The sequence below is a fragment of the Hippocampus guttulatus genome, chromosome 13 (genome assembly GCF_054856545.1).
Source record: "Hippocampus guttulatus isolate MCC_2025c chromosome 13, RoL_Hgut_1.0, whole genome shotgun sequence".
NCBI lineage: Eukaryota > Metazoa > Chordata > Actinopteri > Syngnathiformes > Syngnathidae > Hippocampus > Hippocampus guttulatus.
Window position 1 is genome coordinate 4,778,399 of NC_141273.1, and position 17,661 is coordinate 4,796,059.

General features: G+C 42.1%; 1 protein-coding gene across 8 annotated transcripts in view; it reads right to left on the minus strand.

Annotated features, from left to right (window-relative positions):
- myt1lb (myelin transcription factor 1-like, b) overlaps window positions 1–17,661 on the minus strand; it is a 120,557-nt gene that overhangs the window by 13,987 nt on the left and 88,909 nt on the right. For 5 of the 8 annotated variants that reach the window (XM_086127334.1, XM_086127336.1, XM_086127332.1 and 2 more), the window contains 7 exons: window positions 16,857–16,947; window positions 13,019–13,126; window positions 11,918–12,144; window positions 10,243–10,520; window positions 3,898–4,125; window positions 1,393–1,511; window positions 198–266 (listed from right to left, as the gene is read on the minus strand). In XM_086127334.1, coding sequence (XP_085983460.1) covers window positions 198–266; window positions 1,393–1,511; window positions 3,898–4,125; window positions 10,243–10,520; window positions 11,918–12,144; window positions 13,019–13,126; window positions 16,857–16,947 — 1,120 coding nt within the window. Of the gene's footprint in view, window positions 1–197; window positions 267–834; window positions 898–1,392; window positions 1,512–3,897; window positions 4,126–10,242; window positions 10,521–11,917; window positions 12,145–13,018; window positions 13,127–16,856; window positions 16,948–17,661 lie in introns of all 8 variants that reach the window. The other 3 variants (XM_086127340.1, XM_086127335.1, XM_086127339.1) reach the window with 3 other exon arrangements.

Sequence of the window (17,661 nt, forward strand, 5' to 3'; positions counted from 1 at the left end):
TCAAAAGTGAGGTGCTCTACCTGTTGCGTTAACTATTTAGCATTCAGAAATGCTGATGAGAGAATAAAGGGACTGAAGCAAAATCTCCTTTCACACATTGTTTGCTCTCAAATTAGGTGAAATGAGACCAACTTTGTCTTGTTTGAAACAAGACCAGTGGCGGAAGCTGAAATCACACAAGTCATCTCACGCCTTACTTGAGCTCTTGCGCGTTGTTGGCCAGCATACTCCGAATACTTTTATCAGCTAACGGACAACCTGAGAGACTGAGAAATACACCCTGACATTAGCAACAAAACAATCGTGAGGAACACAAATAATTGTAGCAAAATTCACATGAACAAATACTTGACAACGCAAAACAGCCATGACATGTAGAGGACGTGTTATTAGTTGCTGTATTAGTGTCCGAAAACATGCACGCACTCCTCAGAATGCCCCTAATTTCGATTTAAAATTATCCATTGGTGTGCATATTTTCAAAGATATGATCAACTTGATGAGAAAAGTGTCATGAGGTTAAGTGTACCTTCAAGACTAGTATCGTTCAACTCTTGCCCAACTATTTGAAAAGCAACACTCAGTCATTCTGCGTGAACTGCCAAACTCAAAACGGTTAAAAAAAAAAAAAATCAAGAAAAATAAATCGGACAAGAATTGATTTGAAGGTTGATTGGTAATTTTCCATCTTGACTCAACGTAGCCTTTAAACTGGTGCTGACTGAATTTGTGTCTGCTAATTTTCCAGATGTCAAAGGACTCTTGACAGCATAGTCGAGGTAAGCTGAAAACAATAAATAAGTAGGAGACCACCAGGAGAAAAGGAAGTCACACCTTCGATGTGAGGCGAAATTGCTTGTCAAGTGACCACTTCCGTCACACCCCGGTGTGGGACATCTGTCACCGAAAAAATAGACAGATTTATAAAGCCAAAGGGAGGGAAGAAAATATGAATATTGCATAAGAGGGTGTTGATTGACATTGTTGTTGGCTTTCATTGTTTCCAGTTTAGCTTCACTGTCTGTGATTCATTTCGTGGTTGCGACACCGGATACGATTTACATTTTAGATGTGTAAGACTGAATGATTAAAACGGAGAAACTACAAGCAAGCTTCATTGTTCACCCAGTATGCTGTAGTGTTTTTTTCCCCCACCATCTACCGTCGAGCAATTCCTTGTGAGTTTTTAACTTGGTAAAAAAAAGATGAGTCTGATTCAGTGTGGACTAATGGATATAAAGCTGCTGAATGGAATAATATAGCAAGCACACAGAACAGGATGGAAAAGTGCAAGATAAGTGGTGCTCTGCAAATAATGACTGAATGGAGCCTAAATGGAAGGTGCAAATGTGTACACATAAGATGGATAAGTCATTGTAGGCTGACCCTTACGTTATCAGGTCCTTCTTACTCTCCTTGCACTGGGCATACTTGGGTTTGGGACTGGGCATGTTGACATCTGTGGTGTAGGAGCGGTCCTCCAGCAAGTCTTGAAAAGGGTCCAGGTCATCCTGCAGGATGAAGAAAATAGAGGAAGAGATGATGTCATTCACAAACTGCTTTGGCTCATAAGCACATTTTGAGACGACTTTACTACAGTTCTACAACAAATTATACACTCTCTTTCTCTCTTTATCCATCCATCCATTTTCTGATCTGCTTTACAAGGGTCGCGGGGTGTGCCAACCAAAAGCAGGGCACACAGAAACGAACAACCATCCGTGCTCACACTCACACCTAGGGACGATTTAGAATGTTCAATTAGCCAGCCATGCGTGTTTTTGGAATGTGGGAGGGAACTGGAGTACCCGGTCAAAACCCGCGCAGGCACAGGGAGAACATGCAAATTCCACACAGGGAGGCTGGAGCTGGAATTGATCCTGGTACATCTGCACTGTCAGGTCGACGCACTGGGCCACTTCTCTCTCTCTCTCTCTCTCTCTCTAGTATATGATACATGACGTATCTAACTAGGGAGAAAAAAATATATAAACATCAACTGAAGATTTTTTATTTCAAGTTTTGAGTTTTCTCCAGGTATTCCAAAAATGTGTGTTCTTTTAATTGAATGCTCTAAATTGTCCATGCATCAGGATATGAGAGAATGAATGATTGTTTGTCGATATGTTCCCTGGATTTGACTGGTGCTAAGTCCAGGGCACATAGTCACCTGCTCCAGCTCAACTGTGACCTAAATGAGGGCAAGCGCTGTAGAAAATGGATGGATAGCGGCTCAATGTGGATGTTGATGGATGTCGCTATTGAACCTAACCTTGCGAACAGAATAGGATCTTCTTTGTGAGCTTCACTGCAGGTACAGCTATACAGTATTGATTTTTCCCCTTTCTTAAGAACAATTCAGGCAGTTGGCTAGGCTTGTTCTTTTAATGCACAATTCAACCACTAGATGGAAACGTCCTGTCGTATCACCATAAAGAGGCCCGTGCTTTGTCTGCAGTGTGCACTGTGTAACCAGGGCACGACGGCAGTTGATGCAATTTCCTCTCCCATTTTTTTCCTTCTACGCCCACAGTGTAAGTACAGTATGGCCTATCAACAGACAAACCCAGAAATGATTCCGGTATACCTAAACTATGTGTGTGTGTGTGTGTGTGTGTGTGTGTGTGTGTGTGTGAGGCTGGGTCATTTTAGGCCTCCCCAATTAAAGGAAGACAGGAAGAATGCAGGCATGCATCGCAGTAAATAGGCTAGCTTTGGATCACACTAAAACAGACTCAAACACACACCCAGACAATGCGTATGCGGAGCAGAGAGAGGGATGGTGGTGAGAGGGGGGGGCGGTCGAGTGTGAGAGAGAGAGAGAGAGAGGGAGAGAGAGAGGGAGCACATTGGGGCGTCTGTGCACATCGACAGATGCACCCAGCAGTGGTGCATTGATTTCCAGCAGTTCTTTGATGAGATGAGCTATTCCGCCTCCCTCCCAAGGTGCTACTTTGCATAATTCATCTCAGAGAAGAGCAAAATGTGGGAAAAAAAGGTAGCACGATGTGGGTAACGTGACACAAACAGAGGAGATACCTCAGTGCATTTTATTTCTGGGGTCAATTCACTTGCAGATTCACTTGGACTGCTTCTGAAATTTTGAATTATTACTTTTCGAGTGGTACCAAATTTGACAGCGAGTGAAGACAGGAAACGAGAGACCCAGAAGATGTTCAAACAGCAATGCAAATGTTTGACAATTTGGAATCTGTACATGGAGCGAGGGTTTAAACTCAGACACAGAACAGACAGTTTGAAGTGAAGCATCTGCATCATCAATCTGTGCCCTCAAAACCACCACCATCCCAGCAGAATCTTACCGTAATGCTACAAATTACTGTGTCTTATTTCTCTTTATTACCATTGTTCAACCTCATTGAGTTGATTTTTTTTTTCATGAAGCAAGATCACATGAAAATACACGACACAGACAACATTAGTGACATAACATTGCAGGGACAGGAAATTCTAGTCACCCCACTTTAGGTATCACTTTTCAACAAGACTTTAGCGTTCTTTTTTTTCTTTTCTTTTTTGTGAAGCATTTGTAAGGACATAGGTGTGGTTGAAATCAGGGCCATCAGGTCCTTCCGTACCAAAACTCATCCAACCATATGGACCTGGTTTTTGTCATGCTGCTGATTAAGTAATCTATTCGGACCGAACATATTCGCTATACAGAAACATCATAGTGAATGTTTCGTCTCATGTATCAAAAAAAAAAAAACATTCCTCCGTAACAGAAGCATAACAGGCCACCATTTCCGTGATTAGAAAAATATATTTAGAATGCGACGATGACATTTTAGTGATGTAGCAGCAGTTCCAAGAATTTGCCAAATCAAAACATATTTTGTCACATGAATCAAAAGATACTTATATTCCTTCCGTTACCTCTTTCTCGTCCTCATCTATGTGTTTGATCTTGGTGTAGTCTACAGGCAGGTCCCAACAGTCGGCAGCGTCGCCCATGCCGTAGCAGCGGGAGCCCAGAAGGGCAGCTTGCCTTTGGGGGGACATGGGCTCTAGTGGGGTGAGCACAGAGTCCCCTCCGCCGCTGCACAGACGCTTGCTCATACTCAGGTCCAATGTACCGTTCTCGTCAACATCCAGGCTGGGACTCTGGATGTGGTGGTATTTGGACGGGGTAAAATGAGAGTGGTGTTTGTGATACATGTGTGCGTTTGGTGTTTCAGTCCAATGATAATGGTGGAAGGGGGGAAAAAGGATACATCAGGATGCAAAATAGAAAGAGAGAAGAGAGAGAGAGAGAGAGTTTGGGATTAAATAACAGTCAAACATCCTGTACGCAGAGCTGTACTCAACAACGACTGAATTTTAAGAGAAATACAGGCTGCTATTGACAGATGTTATTTTTTTTTTAATTCAGCTATCTCAAACAATATACTTAAAAAAACCGAATTCAGTCCTGAATAACAAACCATATACTTTACTGTATGCCCTTGCAATGGGCCAAAAGTGGACAAGGACATCAGTGCTCAAGGACAAGCGCATCCTTCTGTGAGCATCTCTTTTCTCTGTATCTCTCTCTTTCCTCCCAGCCTGCTGTATAGTGTGTCCCCATGTTCTGCGCAGTCACAAGTGGGTGTGCTGGCACTACTGTGTGTTGCACGCGTGTGACTCTAATGTGAGTGGACGTCATGGGATGGAGGTGGTGGAGAGGGGAGGGGGGGGGGGCTGAGGACTCGGGCTTGGCTTCGAGAGCTGTGATGAGCAGCAATGGCTGGAACTAGACCGCTGCAAACCCAAAAATAGAGAGACAACCTTGCTGTGCGCCAACACAAAGTGGGCCACTGCAACACTATTCGATATTTTCTTTACTGCTTGGCCCTCTCTGTCCGTGCACCGTCACCTTTGGAAAATGTACTGTTAATGTTTGCACAAAGAAAAAAAAGAGACAATCTGCAATTACACTATGAGGTAAAAGCTGAACAATTTCAAAAGAGCCAACACAAGATGTTTAAAATGCCTTTAAAATATAATCATGCTCATTTTTGATTGGACCCATCATGGAGGGTTTTATGTTTTTTATTTGCTATCTTTTAAAATTTATTATAATTATTTTACTTGTAATGCAGATTGTAAAACTGTACTGTGCCAAAATCGGACATGTTTCTAATATCTCTCAGTACAGTTCAACACCCGGGCAAACAACGACCACATTTATGAAGATCGATCTGCCATTGTCTGTCAAAACTGAGCATTATCTTTGTTAAAAAAAAAAAAAGGCAACATTGCTTCCATCCGACCTCATTAGATTTTCCAGTCCTACCTAATGTTGTTGTGGTCCAACTAATCTGTCTGACTTTGGATTCATATTTCTCCTCCACCTCTTCCCTTTGCTCCCTCTGACAAGTAATAATGCTGATTGTAGCTGACGTTGTCCCTTGGGGTGGGGTGTCCCGGTGTCACAAGCCAAAACCTCTGTGACGTACTGACTTAATTGCGCTGGGTGCGTGAGAGGAACGTTGTTTAAAATACGGGGTGTTCTGAAAAAATGCTCCTCATTATGTAGTTTCATAACTTGTAAAATGTTGTGCTTGCTCTTTCTTTCAGGTAGAAGAATGATATTTACTAGCTATAAAGAAAAACATTTGGTGTGTTAGGATACATTCCAACACAAACAAGAGGGAAATTTGTGTGCAGAGTTGTGTGATACTGATGGTTATCCAGATCCATTTGTCCTGCACAGAGAGCCTTCCTCTTTTTTTAATAAAAAAAAAAAAAAAACTCGAAAATGCAAACTGCACACGCTTCTTTGACAATGTCCAAGCATATTATGACACACAACTTGGCCTTTCATTAGTCAGAAATGCCATTCTTGACCGTGAAAAAAGAACATGTCAAACATGGGATTTAACGTTAAATTTAAGATTAATGTGGAATTTACTATTTGAGATTGTTTGAACAAGAACTGCCGATATTATTCGACTATTAAATGATGCTAAATTAGTGGGAGGCATTCTGTCTATGAACAAAAGTCTTGGGACACACTCATATATTCAATGTTTTTCAAAACATTAGTTACCCCTGAATCTTAATTCTTTATCTTCCAAAGGCAATTCTTTGCTTCTAATTGTGTAGGGACGTTTTGGGCAGGGCCCTCTAACTCTTACATGACCGCCTCAAGGGCAACAACGTATGGTCCAGTCATGGTTGGATGAGTTTGGTTCAGAAGAATTCTAGAGACTCAACCCTGTCAATCACCTTTGGGGTGAATATTTGTGAGCCACAATCTCTCATGTAACATTAGCAACCGCCGAGGTCACAAATGCACCTAATTCGCATTGAGTGGCTTTTCTTCCGCCTTGTCAGTGACTGCGCCGTGTACGAGGGATCCGATAGCATGACTCAACCCCTCATGATAAAATAATGATAAGATGCCAGGATGTGCCCCTTCTCCTTTAGTGAACCCTTCTGTGGCTCGACCTCTGCTACCATGTCAGAGGCTCATTATATGGCGGCTTGTCTCTGACTGTATATGGTTGACCGATGACGTCGTTTCATCTCTTTGGGAGCTGTAGCAGTTCTTGCTTAGGAAATAAACCTTCTCTAAAGCCGTGGGCTTCAAACTTTGTGCATGTTGGCCAACTGTCACAAATGTTTCTCAGCAGTTTTAAAAGTACTGTACAAACAATGCTTAACACTGGCCCCGAGCGCCTACAAACTCAAACAGCCCCATGAGTCATGCGCTGCACTGCTTTTTCAAAGTTGTGATAGTATTAAATGTACACACACACACAAGGTTTTATCCTGTTGGCACAATGTTTCACATTGTCCGAGTATCGAGGTATACATCCATAGAATGTCATCATGTCGGAGCATTAACAGCCCTGAAATGTGTCCTCCTTTTTTTGTGTCAGCTTGCATGAGATATTTTCTTGGAAACTGTAATCACACACATAAATAGAAAAAATGCTCTGAAAAATGTGTTCATGTGTGCAATGTGGATCAGAAAACTCAATCTCCCAATACACATCCGCCCCACAATACAGAGGTTGAGGATGTACAGTATTGTTCTCCCTGTGCCTGTTTTCCAAAAAAAACATGCATTACAGGTTCATTGTACACTCCAAACTGTCCCTGTGAAAATGAATGGTTTCGTTTATATGAGCTCTGCGATTGGCTGGCAACCGGTTCAGAGTGTACGGGTGGATTTATTAATTTCTTTTGTGAAACGTCACAGTTGAAAATGACAACACACAGTGAAATCTGTCACTTGTGCTCATGCTAAGTCTATGTGCGTGATCATGTTGGCCAGCCTAGCTAGAAAAGAGACTAAATCATAGCCTGCCCAAGAAGAAACTATTACGGTATTCGATGTTGCTGTACAACACATGAAACTAATTCATTTGAAATGCTAGCTACATTACGGTACTTAATCAATGCAAATCTGACAGGTCAGCAGCAATATTTTGTACAAGAATAAGAAAAGCTCCACCAGTGAAAAATATTCTCTCATACGCATTCAGAGACTGTATACCCATTTAATGAAGGTGTAAGTAATAATGACTAAAACAAGAATGCGGTTAGATAAGTGTGTGTGTGTGTGTGTGTGTGTGTGTGTGTGTGTGTGTGTGTGCGTGTGTGTGTGTGTGTGTGTGTGTGTGTGTGTGAAGAGCACTGATAGTCAGAGAGGAGTAGTGCTTGGCACGACCTGAGGTGCTGAGATGAAAGAGAATGAGAAACCAAGGAGTGGAAAAAAGCCCTGTGAAGTCTCCTGTCTTCCCGTCCTGCCCCGGGAGCATCCTGCCTGTCTGGCCCCAACGTATAGGACTGACGATGAAATGATTTAGCGCCACAGGAAGTCCTAACTGCTGCAGGTGTTTGTTCCTGCCAACTTTATTCCTTTCCACTTTGCTTTGAAATTACGTGGCTTTTGGCTTCTCTTCCAATTTTTTCTTCTTCCTCTATTGTACTGCAATGTTGTATATTTTCTTCCCTTCTGCATTGTGTGCATTGTGACTTTTTGAAACCCCCCCCCCCCGCCCCCCAAATAAAATCTGTATCTCGCTTTGTTTATCATCAGCTCAATCATAGTCTACATCGTCAACATTAGCATTGATCAAGCATTAGAGACCCCCCTGCCCCCGCCCCCGCCTCTCTCTCTCTCTCTCCTGCCACCATTTTCCTGGCATCTCGGCACAGATAATACAGAAACAGTGTCACCTTATCTTCTCAAAAATGACACACTGGGCTTATGCTATGTCAAACGACGCTTGGTCCTGCTCCTATCTGATCCCCGCACAGGAAAAAAAAAAGAAGCCCCGCTGACTCCCAGGTATAAGTCGCAGTCATGGAGCTTTGTCTCTGTGTGTCTGTCTGTCTATTTAGAGCGTATGGGTGAAGTCTCCCTATCTCTGTCAGGTTTCTCTGCCAGCACTTATCTAATGAAAGAAGCAGAGAGATAATCTATGGATAGACATGTCCGTGACTGCTACAGGAGATCGAGCCTCATTTAGATGCGGACACATGAGGCTGCAGGGTCATATATGGGGACATTTTCAACCTTGAGGAACTCCCAAGGGCCATGGGCAACTCTGCACAGGGGCATTGAGAGAAGATTTAAATGACAAATGCGTGTACCTTTCATTTAATAGAAAATATTCACTTTTGCATAGTTATGATGCGCATGTTGTAAAATTCACTTTGACCAGAATTTGGAGAGAAAATACATCTCAGTCATGCAAAAACCCGAAATCCCTGATGTCCCATCAGGCACCTGACATGTAGTGTTGTAGTAAAATTGTTTCAAAAGAAATCAACTGGCATGCAGAAATGAATTATAGTCAACTCTAGAGGTTTCGCTGTCATTTTGGAAGTATGTTTGTTCTCTGTCCTTAGGTCAGTGATTCTAATGCTGTGATACACCAGTGAGCTGAGAGATCATGAGATGATTTCTCTTAATTTGTCTGAAAATAATTATTTATTAATTATTGATGTATGTATATTTAATCCTTTATAGCAACAAGCATAACATTTAAACACGCTTCTATTAAATCCAAATTCATCCAAGTCCATTCATAAAAAGTCAGTTTATATGCTTGGTACTTTGTGCACTTGCACTGACTATAGATTCATTCATTCGTTCATTCATTCATTCAAATGACAGAAGGTACAGTACACCTGTGTATCCACTTGATTCATACAACAGACTAAGTCATGGCTTCCTGAAAGTATATCAACTTTACGTTCAAATTCAACAGGCCCGGATTTCGCACTTTAGTCAATTTGTAATTAAATTGATACAAAGTCAACATAGTTATCTTCGGAGTCATACTTATTGTGAAATTTTTGGTGTGCAGATTTTTTTTCCAACATACTGTAAAATGGGTGCCTTGGCTCATGAAAGGTTGGGATACACAGCCGTCGATTACCATCCAAACAGCCAGGTGAATGGAACCGTTTTTTGACTTTTGGCTTAGACCCTTTTAGTCAGGCATATGCAATTTGTTTGGCTTGTAGTGCAGTTACGTAAATCAGTCAAGTAAAAAAAAAAATCTGATGATGGGTTCTAACATTGTATTTGTGGAATATGATTTAACCATCTCAGGGGGCAGCCATTTTGCCTTGTACAGCCACTTGCCGTCGACTGAAATTGAAGTCACAGTGCCTAAGTAATGACATCACGGCTCACCTGTTTTAAGGGCTTCGTGATGTGGCATTTGCAAGTGCAGCCCTTAGGCACTGTGATGTCATTTTCAGTCACCAGCAGGTGTCAGTACAAGGCAAAATGGCCGTCTACTGAGATGGATAAAAAATAGTGGATTTTTAAAAATATTCCATTAATTGAAATAATAATCAGAATATAATGTCTGGACTCGTGGGGGCACATCATTTTAAAGAAAGTATTTGAATTGATGAACTAAAAAAAAATCGAAACAATTCTAATTATATGATTGCTGTATGTTTTATAATGAATTTGTGAATCAGTGAATAATGTGAAAAATTAATTAATGAATAATTTCTGTTGAATGACATTTCTGAAGGAATACTAATTAGATCACTATTTTTCAAGCAAACAGTGCAGACTATGTAGCTTAAAAAAACAAAACAAAAAAAAACACACACAATTTAGAAGGCTAAAAGGATATTGTATTGTTTTGTGTTTTTTTTTGTTATCGTAAAGTGTCCTTGGGTGTCTTGAAAGGCGCTTCTAAATAAAATGTATTATTATTATTATTATTATTATTGCTCTCATATCTTCTGGTCTCCTACCTGCGAGCACAGATCTTGGGGCTTTCCTCCCATACCATGGGGCATCTCCCGGCAGCGCGTAGACAGGTTGAGGATGGCCGTGGCGGCCATGTGCGCAGCCTCCATGTCGTGGTTGTAGTCGAAGCTGCTTTTGCTGCAGGTGCTGCTGGCGCTGCTGCCGCCACCTCCTCCCACACCCCCTCCGCCACCTCCACAGCTCAGACTGCTGCTGCTGCTGCTGGGAGCGTAGGTGCTGGTGGTGCTGCTGGCTGAGCTGGAGTTCTTGCAATAGCGCTTGGCTGCAGAACGCATGGAATAAACTCCAATTTATCTATCACTGTTTTCATACACAATGGGGACAACAAACAATTTCATCGACTTGAAGTTCAACTCTTCACTAGTCTAGATTTCTTACAATATATTGCTGTCCGTCTACGGGAATTTGTTGCCATTCCAGGTCATCCTAGTGCAGTAGCAGTCACTTTTCAAGTTTCAAGTTCAACTATTTCATTTTGGGCCTTACTTAGTTAACTTGGCCTTCCTCAAACTCTTCAAACCAAAGCTGAAAGAATAGAATCACCCAACATGTATTGCTATCCTTAAGAATTATAAACTTAGCTTGTAGCAGACGTGTGCACATTTTTCAGCATGACGTCTCTGATCCACTGGTGAAAGGACACTTTGATCCTCTCCTCTTTCATCTAGAACTGCTTCAGACAACAAAGTGTATGCAGAATAGTGGTGAAGATTGCACGACCGTTTGTGTCCTATGTGTTGTGTTGTGTTATTTTTGTTATTTTGACTTCAAAATGGCGCCGCGAGAGTGGCTGCCTTTCCAGCAGCTCCTATATTTTGTTGTTCTACTTCTTCCTTTCATAACTTTGCTGCTGTGAATTGGGAATTTCTCCATTGCGAGACGAATAAAGGTTTTCTTATCTTATCTTATCTTATAATTCAGGGGAAATGAGCCCTGCTTGAATAGTTAACTGCTTAAGATGTTTAATGGTTGGTCCCTACTGTATATCATAGGTTTGCACATGTATTTTCTGGTGCCATTAAATAGAAGAAGTTTATTGCAAAAGAACGTTAATGTCCCTCATTTTTTTTGGGGGCGAGGATTAAAGTTTGTTTGACCACATTCCATGCTGACGAAGAAACAGATTTTGTTTGTTCATAGTTCAAAATTAAAAACAGCCGGTTGGCCAGGTTGTTACCCAAATCAAGCAGACGAACGTGATATCTGCACACAGACAAGATGAGAGTAACGTGGCCTTTGATGACAACATGCCCAACAGATTATGGTCATCACTTGGCTTTCTTCTGGCTTTCTTAGACATACTCTTGTTCTCTGGCATTTCAAAAATGTTTCTGACTTTAGTTTGCATACTTAAATTTCAGTCCAAATTTAGTTTGATTTTTAATGGAAAAGTTCAGCTCTGTCAGTCCTAATCATGGTCTCTCTCTCTCTCTCTCTCTCTCTCTCTCTCTCTCTCTCTCTCTCTCTATATATATATATATATATATATATATATACTGTATGGATATTTATATACATACACACACACACACGACATACTTTTTTAAAAAATATTAAAATACTATCAGGGAAGTTAAAGTACAACTTAGCTTTATTCATTGATTGGCATAATTAAAGACAAAGTGGAAGATGGAAATTCAATTTGCTATGACATATTACCATCAAATCCTTTCGGGGAGGTATCCCTGTGCCCGTGAACCTTGGGTGCAATGGCCCGTTTCCCATACACTTGGTGGTTGTTGGTACCCTCGAAGGCGCTGTAGTCAAAGCTGGTCTTGGAGTACTTCTCCAGCTCCTTGGCCAGGTTGGATCGGGGCGTGCTGGTGGAAACATTGTTCTTGTCACCATACTGAGGATAGTCCAGTTGTTTGACAAAGCACATAGGCCTGGAAAATAAATGACGAGGGGGTGGAAGTTGGACTGAGCCACTGAAAATTGCCCAAAGGAGGGGAGGGAAATTTGGCTTAAAGTGGGCCGACTCAAAGGAAAGTGCAGACTGTTGGCAACACTCCAGGATTGAAATATGGAAGATGATGCTGGTAAATGGCTGCGTTTAAGAGAAAGGATCTTGCCTCCATTTGCCATAGCTTGTGTGTCTTTCTTCACCTCCACTGCCAATGAAAAATACATTGAGTGTCTTTATTTCTTTATATTGCACTCACAATTATTAATGGTTTTACCTATAATTTCATGCACATAACCACTGTATGCGTAGCCGCAAGCCGTAACAAGGAAGCGATGAAGTGCAAGTTACTGTGTTTATATTCAGTCATAACTAAATTGTTGAAATTAGTCGTGACATTTAGATATATGTATGACTTTATAACAGTCTCTAATACAAAAAACAAAAAAACAAAACTGGGCTACACCATGATAAATGTGACTGACTGCATTTAGGGAATCAAGAGATTTATTTGTCTTCAATAGTGAGGAGACAAATGAACACGCAGTCTTTTGAAAGTATTCGCTGAAAGATAAAGCATGAAACAAAAAGCACTTCAAACTTGAACAGCTTTAAGAACTACAAGGGGAAAAGGTGCAAAACATGTCATCGTGACAGATATTTGACAAACGTGGAGCTCCCTCAATAACAACATTGCCAGAACATGTATCAAACCATTCATGTGAATTCATCAAATGGGAGAACAAACGCTAGTTTTATCTTTTTATCTTCCACTGTGAAGTTGCCAAAAGTTATGACAGCTACTGTTGTTTGAAGGCCACCCGATGATGAATAAGAGCAAAGAGAGTCGGTCCTACCTTAATACTCTGTCAGAAGCCTGGTTGGGCTTGGAGCCGTCACAGCTCTGGTGTTTTTCCTGCGCCTTGGCCAGCTTCTCGGCTGCAGCAATGGGGCATCCAGACAGACTGAAAAAAAAAAGTGTCAACATTGGCACACTACAAAATCTTAGATACAGTTTTGAATAGGGGAATTCTGAGCACGTTGTACATGTTCTAAAATGTGTTAATTGCTAATGTGCTTGTCTGACAAACTAATTCTCAAATGGCTGCTTCACAGCATCGCTGAGATAATGTTAACTCGAGTAGCCTGTCTGTTTCTTCTGGAGGAGCTCACAATATGATTAATGCACTAGATTTTGCCATATGGTAAATGAACATGTTTTATGCGGTCATGTTCAAAATTCTGTAGCAACAAGAAAAACTGTGACTGTTAAAAGTGTTGATGAACGTTTTTGCGACCCTTTGCGACCTTGAACAAACCCTGCCAAGAGAAACTCCAAACACATTCGCTTTGCGTGCACACCCTCGCAAACCTTAGCCGCTCAGTCAAATACGGGCTTTAGGGTTGCCTATCCCGACTGTTCTCATAAACAGACACACATCACACTTACTTTCACACCTATGGGCAGGCATGACGCCACGATTTTTTTCTCTCCGGCAACTAAGGGGGCGGGGGCGTGACCAATGTGTGAAGGGGCTGAGAAAAAAAAAAGGAATTTTCTTCACTTCACTTCCTTGACAGGTTCTCCCATTAAAAAAAACAAAAAAACAAGTATTATACATAGGTCCATGTATTCAATATAAAGTATGAATTTGCCCAAAGGAAGAGATTTCGACCCTTTTGTCCGATCGACATCATTGATTATGTCTTTGTAACCCCTTCGGTCCGCCGTGCTCAGTGTGAAAGAAATGCCCAAATTGTATGCCCGCATCACCTCGCTATTTTCCCCTGTTCTTATTGGGGAATGCTTGTTGCACACTATTTTGAAGCCTCTGCACTTATGAGCTGTGGCCGCTGCACCTTCAGGAGTTGGACAGGGCTCATTTTTCCAATCATCCTCTTCTTCTTTACTGCTCTGGGAGACTGAGCGATTTTGGTGGTGGGGGGGGGGGGGGGGGGAAATGTGGGTATTTTTTTTTATCACGATCCATTGCTAAGATGGACTGAAAGATAAATAACTATAACCAAACGTGCGTTCAGAAATTCGGGCTGACGGCCGTATCTTCGGAGAGGTAGAGTACGCTCCGCTTTTATTATTTTCCGAACACACACACTGGCCTTCCATGTTCACAGTCGGAGCGCCTAGTTTTTGGTACACACTGAGTAGCCGGAGAACAATTTTGAGAAACGCTCTCTTTCCATACATTCACAGTGAACTAGTGCGCGCTCGGAGGTGATTTCCGAAGATGTCCCTAATGCGCAAGGAACTGAAAGACGAACCTTGCGACCCATTCCCCTCACAAACACACCCAGGGCACAGGTGTAGCATGAACACGGAAAGAGGGGACAGAATGGCTACTTGTGAACAAAAAAAGGCTTTATACTTAAATGGCAAATGCACTGTCACCTCAATAGCGTTTTTCTACCTTCAGCATTCAAAGTGTAATTCAAACTGTTATCTCATATACCTACTGATGACGCAGCATCAGGAGCAACTAACTGGGACTTTTGGGAGATAATCACTCTACCATTATCTACCATAATCCAACATTTTTGGAATGCAGGGGAAGAGTAACAGAAAGACAGCAATTCTAAACCCAAAACTCAGAAGTGTGAGGCAGCTGTGCTAACCACTTGGTCACTGTGCTTCCCATTCTCTAAAATGGACTATACTGTACTTATGTTGCATTTGTCAAGAGGAATATTTTTGATTTCAGGGATCATGACCCTTTCATCCTGCAGGTGTCTGACCTCTGACCACGTTGAGGTTGGGGATGTCAAGTTCAACCGAGTCTGCCTCTGCACTTTGCTTTGCATGCTATGACACACTTATTCCTTTGAAGATCCCTTATCAAGCCCGTAAATGAATAAATAAGTAAGTCGTACAATATGGCCTAATATCTGTTAAGTGTAAATACAGAACAGAGGCAAGTATGGGAATACTATATGCCTGTTATGGCTTGGTAGAGAGTGCAACTGTCCTGACAGTTAACTGGCCAAAAGTGCCAAAAGTACACACTGCGGTCCTTAACCTCCATTTTCCTCTGCACTGCTCTGCCTAATGTAACGTGTCAGGTCTCCTAAAATGCACTTTGACAGTGGCCCGAAGCCAATATGCAGCTGTACACAGGAGCACCTGTCACACAACGCCCACAAATGTGTGTCTGTGCATCGAATCTGTATCGTTCCTTCTATAGGAAAAGTGAAAGTTTATGGCTCGTGTGGATGCACGTGCCTATTTGACGCCTGAGCCGTGTCACTGAGCACAGTATGGGGGCACTGCGGTCTTCCCAGGTCTGCACCTTTTCTGTCAGCCCGGCTGAGTGGCAGAAAGGTGCTAATAGCCGCTGCTATGCCTGAACTCCCTGAGCATCTGCTGTGGGTGACTCCTTTTTCCCTGTAACCTCACCCCATCTGACAGCAAGGCTATTTTTGTTTCTCCTTTCAAACTTGCACCTGATAGATGCCATATTTTTCCAACCAGGGTCTGATGAATGATTCACACTTGAGCACGCACAGTGTCATTTGAAATAGCGGATCGTGAACTAGAGGAACAACTTGAAGCCGTAAGAGAGTGAAAACTTTTATGGCGTTAGCTACACAATCAATGGCCACCCATTTGGCTACATGCTAGGATCTAAACAGCTAAAATTCCGTCTGGATTCAAGAGAAGCAAATGGAATATTATCGATTAACACCCACATCTGAATAGATGAAGATTTCAAACTGCTGCCCATTTTGGTTTGGATGTGATGAAAGGAAAAGAGCCAACTAAACGGTTATCTGTGTGCTGCTTTTCTCAATATTGGTCCCCCCTGTTTTTGTTCCTCTGTATTCACTAATTACATCCCGTCGTCCTTTTCGTGTTACCTATGTCGTTGGTTGTTAGCTCCACTTAGTCCCGTTTGCTTGACCTGACACTTGGTGTCTTAGCAACTCATCTTCTTTCCTACCCTTGTGTCCTGCTCAGTTGTGCCTTGTCGTGTGATGACTACTGTATAAGGCGAGCTTTACATAGCAAGTGGCAGCCCCCTATTTACATGTGACCAATAGCCGATACCTCCGTGCTAACAGTGCTCTTTCTTCAGTTGCACTGATAATCCCCACCTTATTTCATTCCACCTTTGGTAAAGACTTGATTTGTCCTGATCTTGCATTTGAGAATACTGTTCAATGTTTAAGCGTTTTCCTCCAGGAAATTTTGCATTCTGCATGGGTGGTTTGGGTCAAACCTGCCTTAACTATTCCCTACACTTCAATCTATGTATGATACTGCTGGCACCTAGCAAATGATGTTCAGATCTATATAAGAAATAAGTATTTCATTTCAACACATTATTGTATAATTGCATGTATATGTGAAGTCCTCACGATATGTTAATTGGAACATAATGACACAAATATTCCAGGTGGATGCATCAAGATTTAGACAAAATCTTGCTCATAAAAACAAATATTTCAAGAAAGACACCAGCGGATAATGAATACAATATAACACTGCTGATTGGGGTGGGGGGGGGGGGGGTAATGATCCCCATCAAGCTAACAATATGATCATAATCAACACATAAAATAATGATTGGATGGAAGAAAAAGTAAACTCAAGGTCTCATGTCCACATGAACTGAAATAAGATCCCACAGAAAAAAAGGGACATGGATCGAGCCCGTTTCTGACGGGCAGGCCATCACTTACCTTCTGTGGGAGTTTCTGTTGCTATTGACATGGCCGCGTCCAGTGCAGCCAGGCGTAGGACACTTAAGAACGTTCTCATACATAGCCACAACTTCATAGCGACAGGAGACAGGAGTGAGAAACACGCAAGGTTAGGAGCCCCTCGAAACCACGCATGAGTTCTATTAGTGTGTGAGCTTGGCATTATAAACATCATTAAGAAATGAGCCTGCGTGAACCCAAATGACCTCTTCTTCATTTTAATGAATGCTAGTTTTGAAAGGGCAGGCAAGGTTTCCCGCCATATTGCTTCCACTTATCCGAGCCTTTCAAATTAATATTCATGCAATAGGCACGGTCATGAATAAAAAGGAGCCATTTAGGTTCAGCAAGACACAGAAATGGAGGGGGGAATTGGGGCCATGCCGAAAGCAGATCCAACCAACAGCAGACAATCATGCAAAACACATGTCTTGAAATCAATAGAAGATCCCTTCCCTCTGTTATTTGCGCTTTGGTATCACGGGCACGTCGTTAGCGTAGACAGCGTGGTGTTCAGTACCGCTTACCATTAAAACAGTCCATAACTGTCTCACGCCCCGTGGCAACCAGCCAATTAGATTAATGATCTATGGATGTCTGAGATGAGCTGTCGGAGCATTGCAAGTAGGGGTGCGGGGAAGAGTCTTCTCGACACCGGGCCATGCGGGGCCAAACCCCATCGGCATCGGCTTCATCATTATCACCCCCTTAAACTTTCACCCCTCATCATCCTCTTTCCCTTACATACTAATTGGTGTTCGGTGCAGGTAATTGGAAAAAGCCC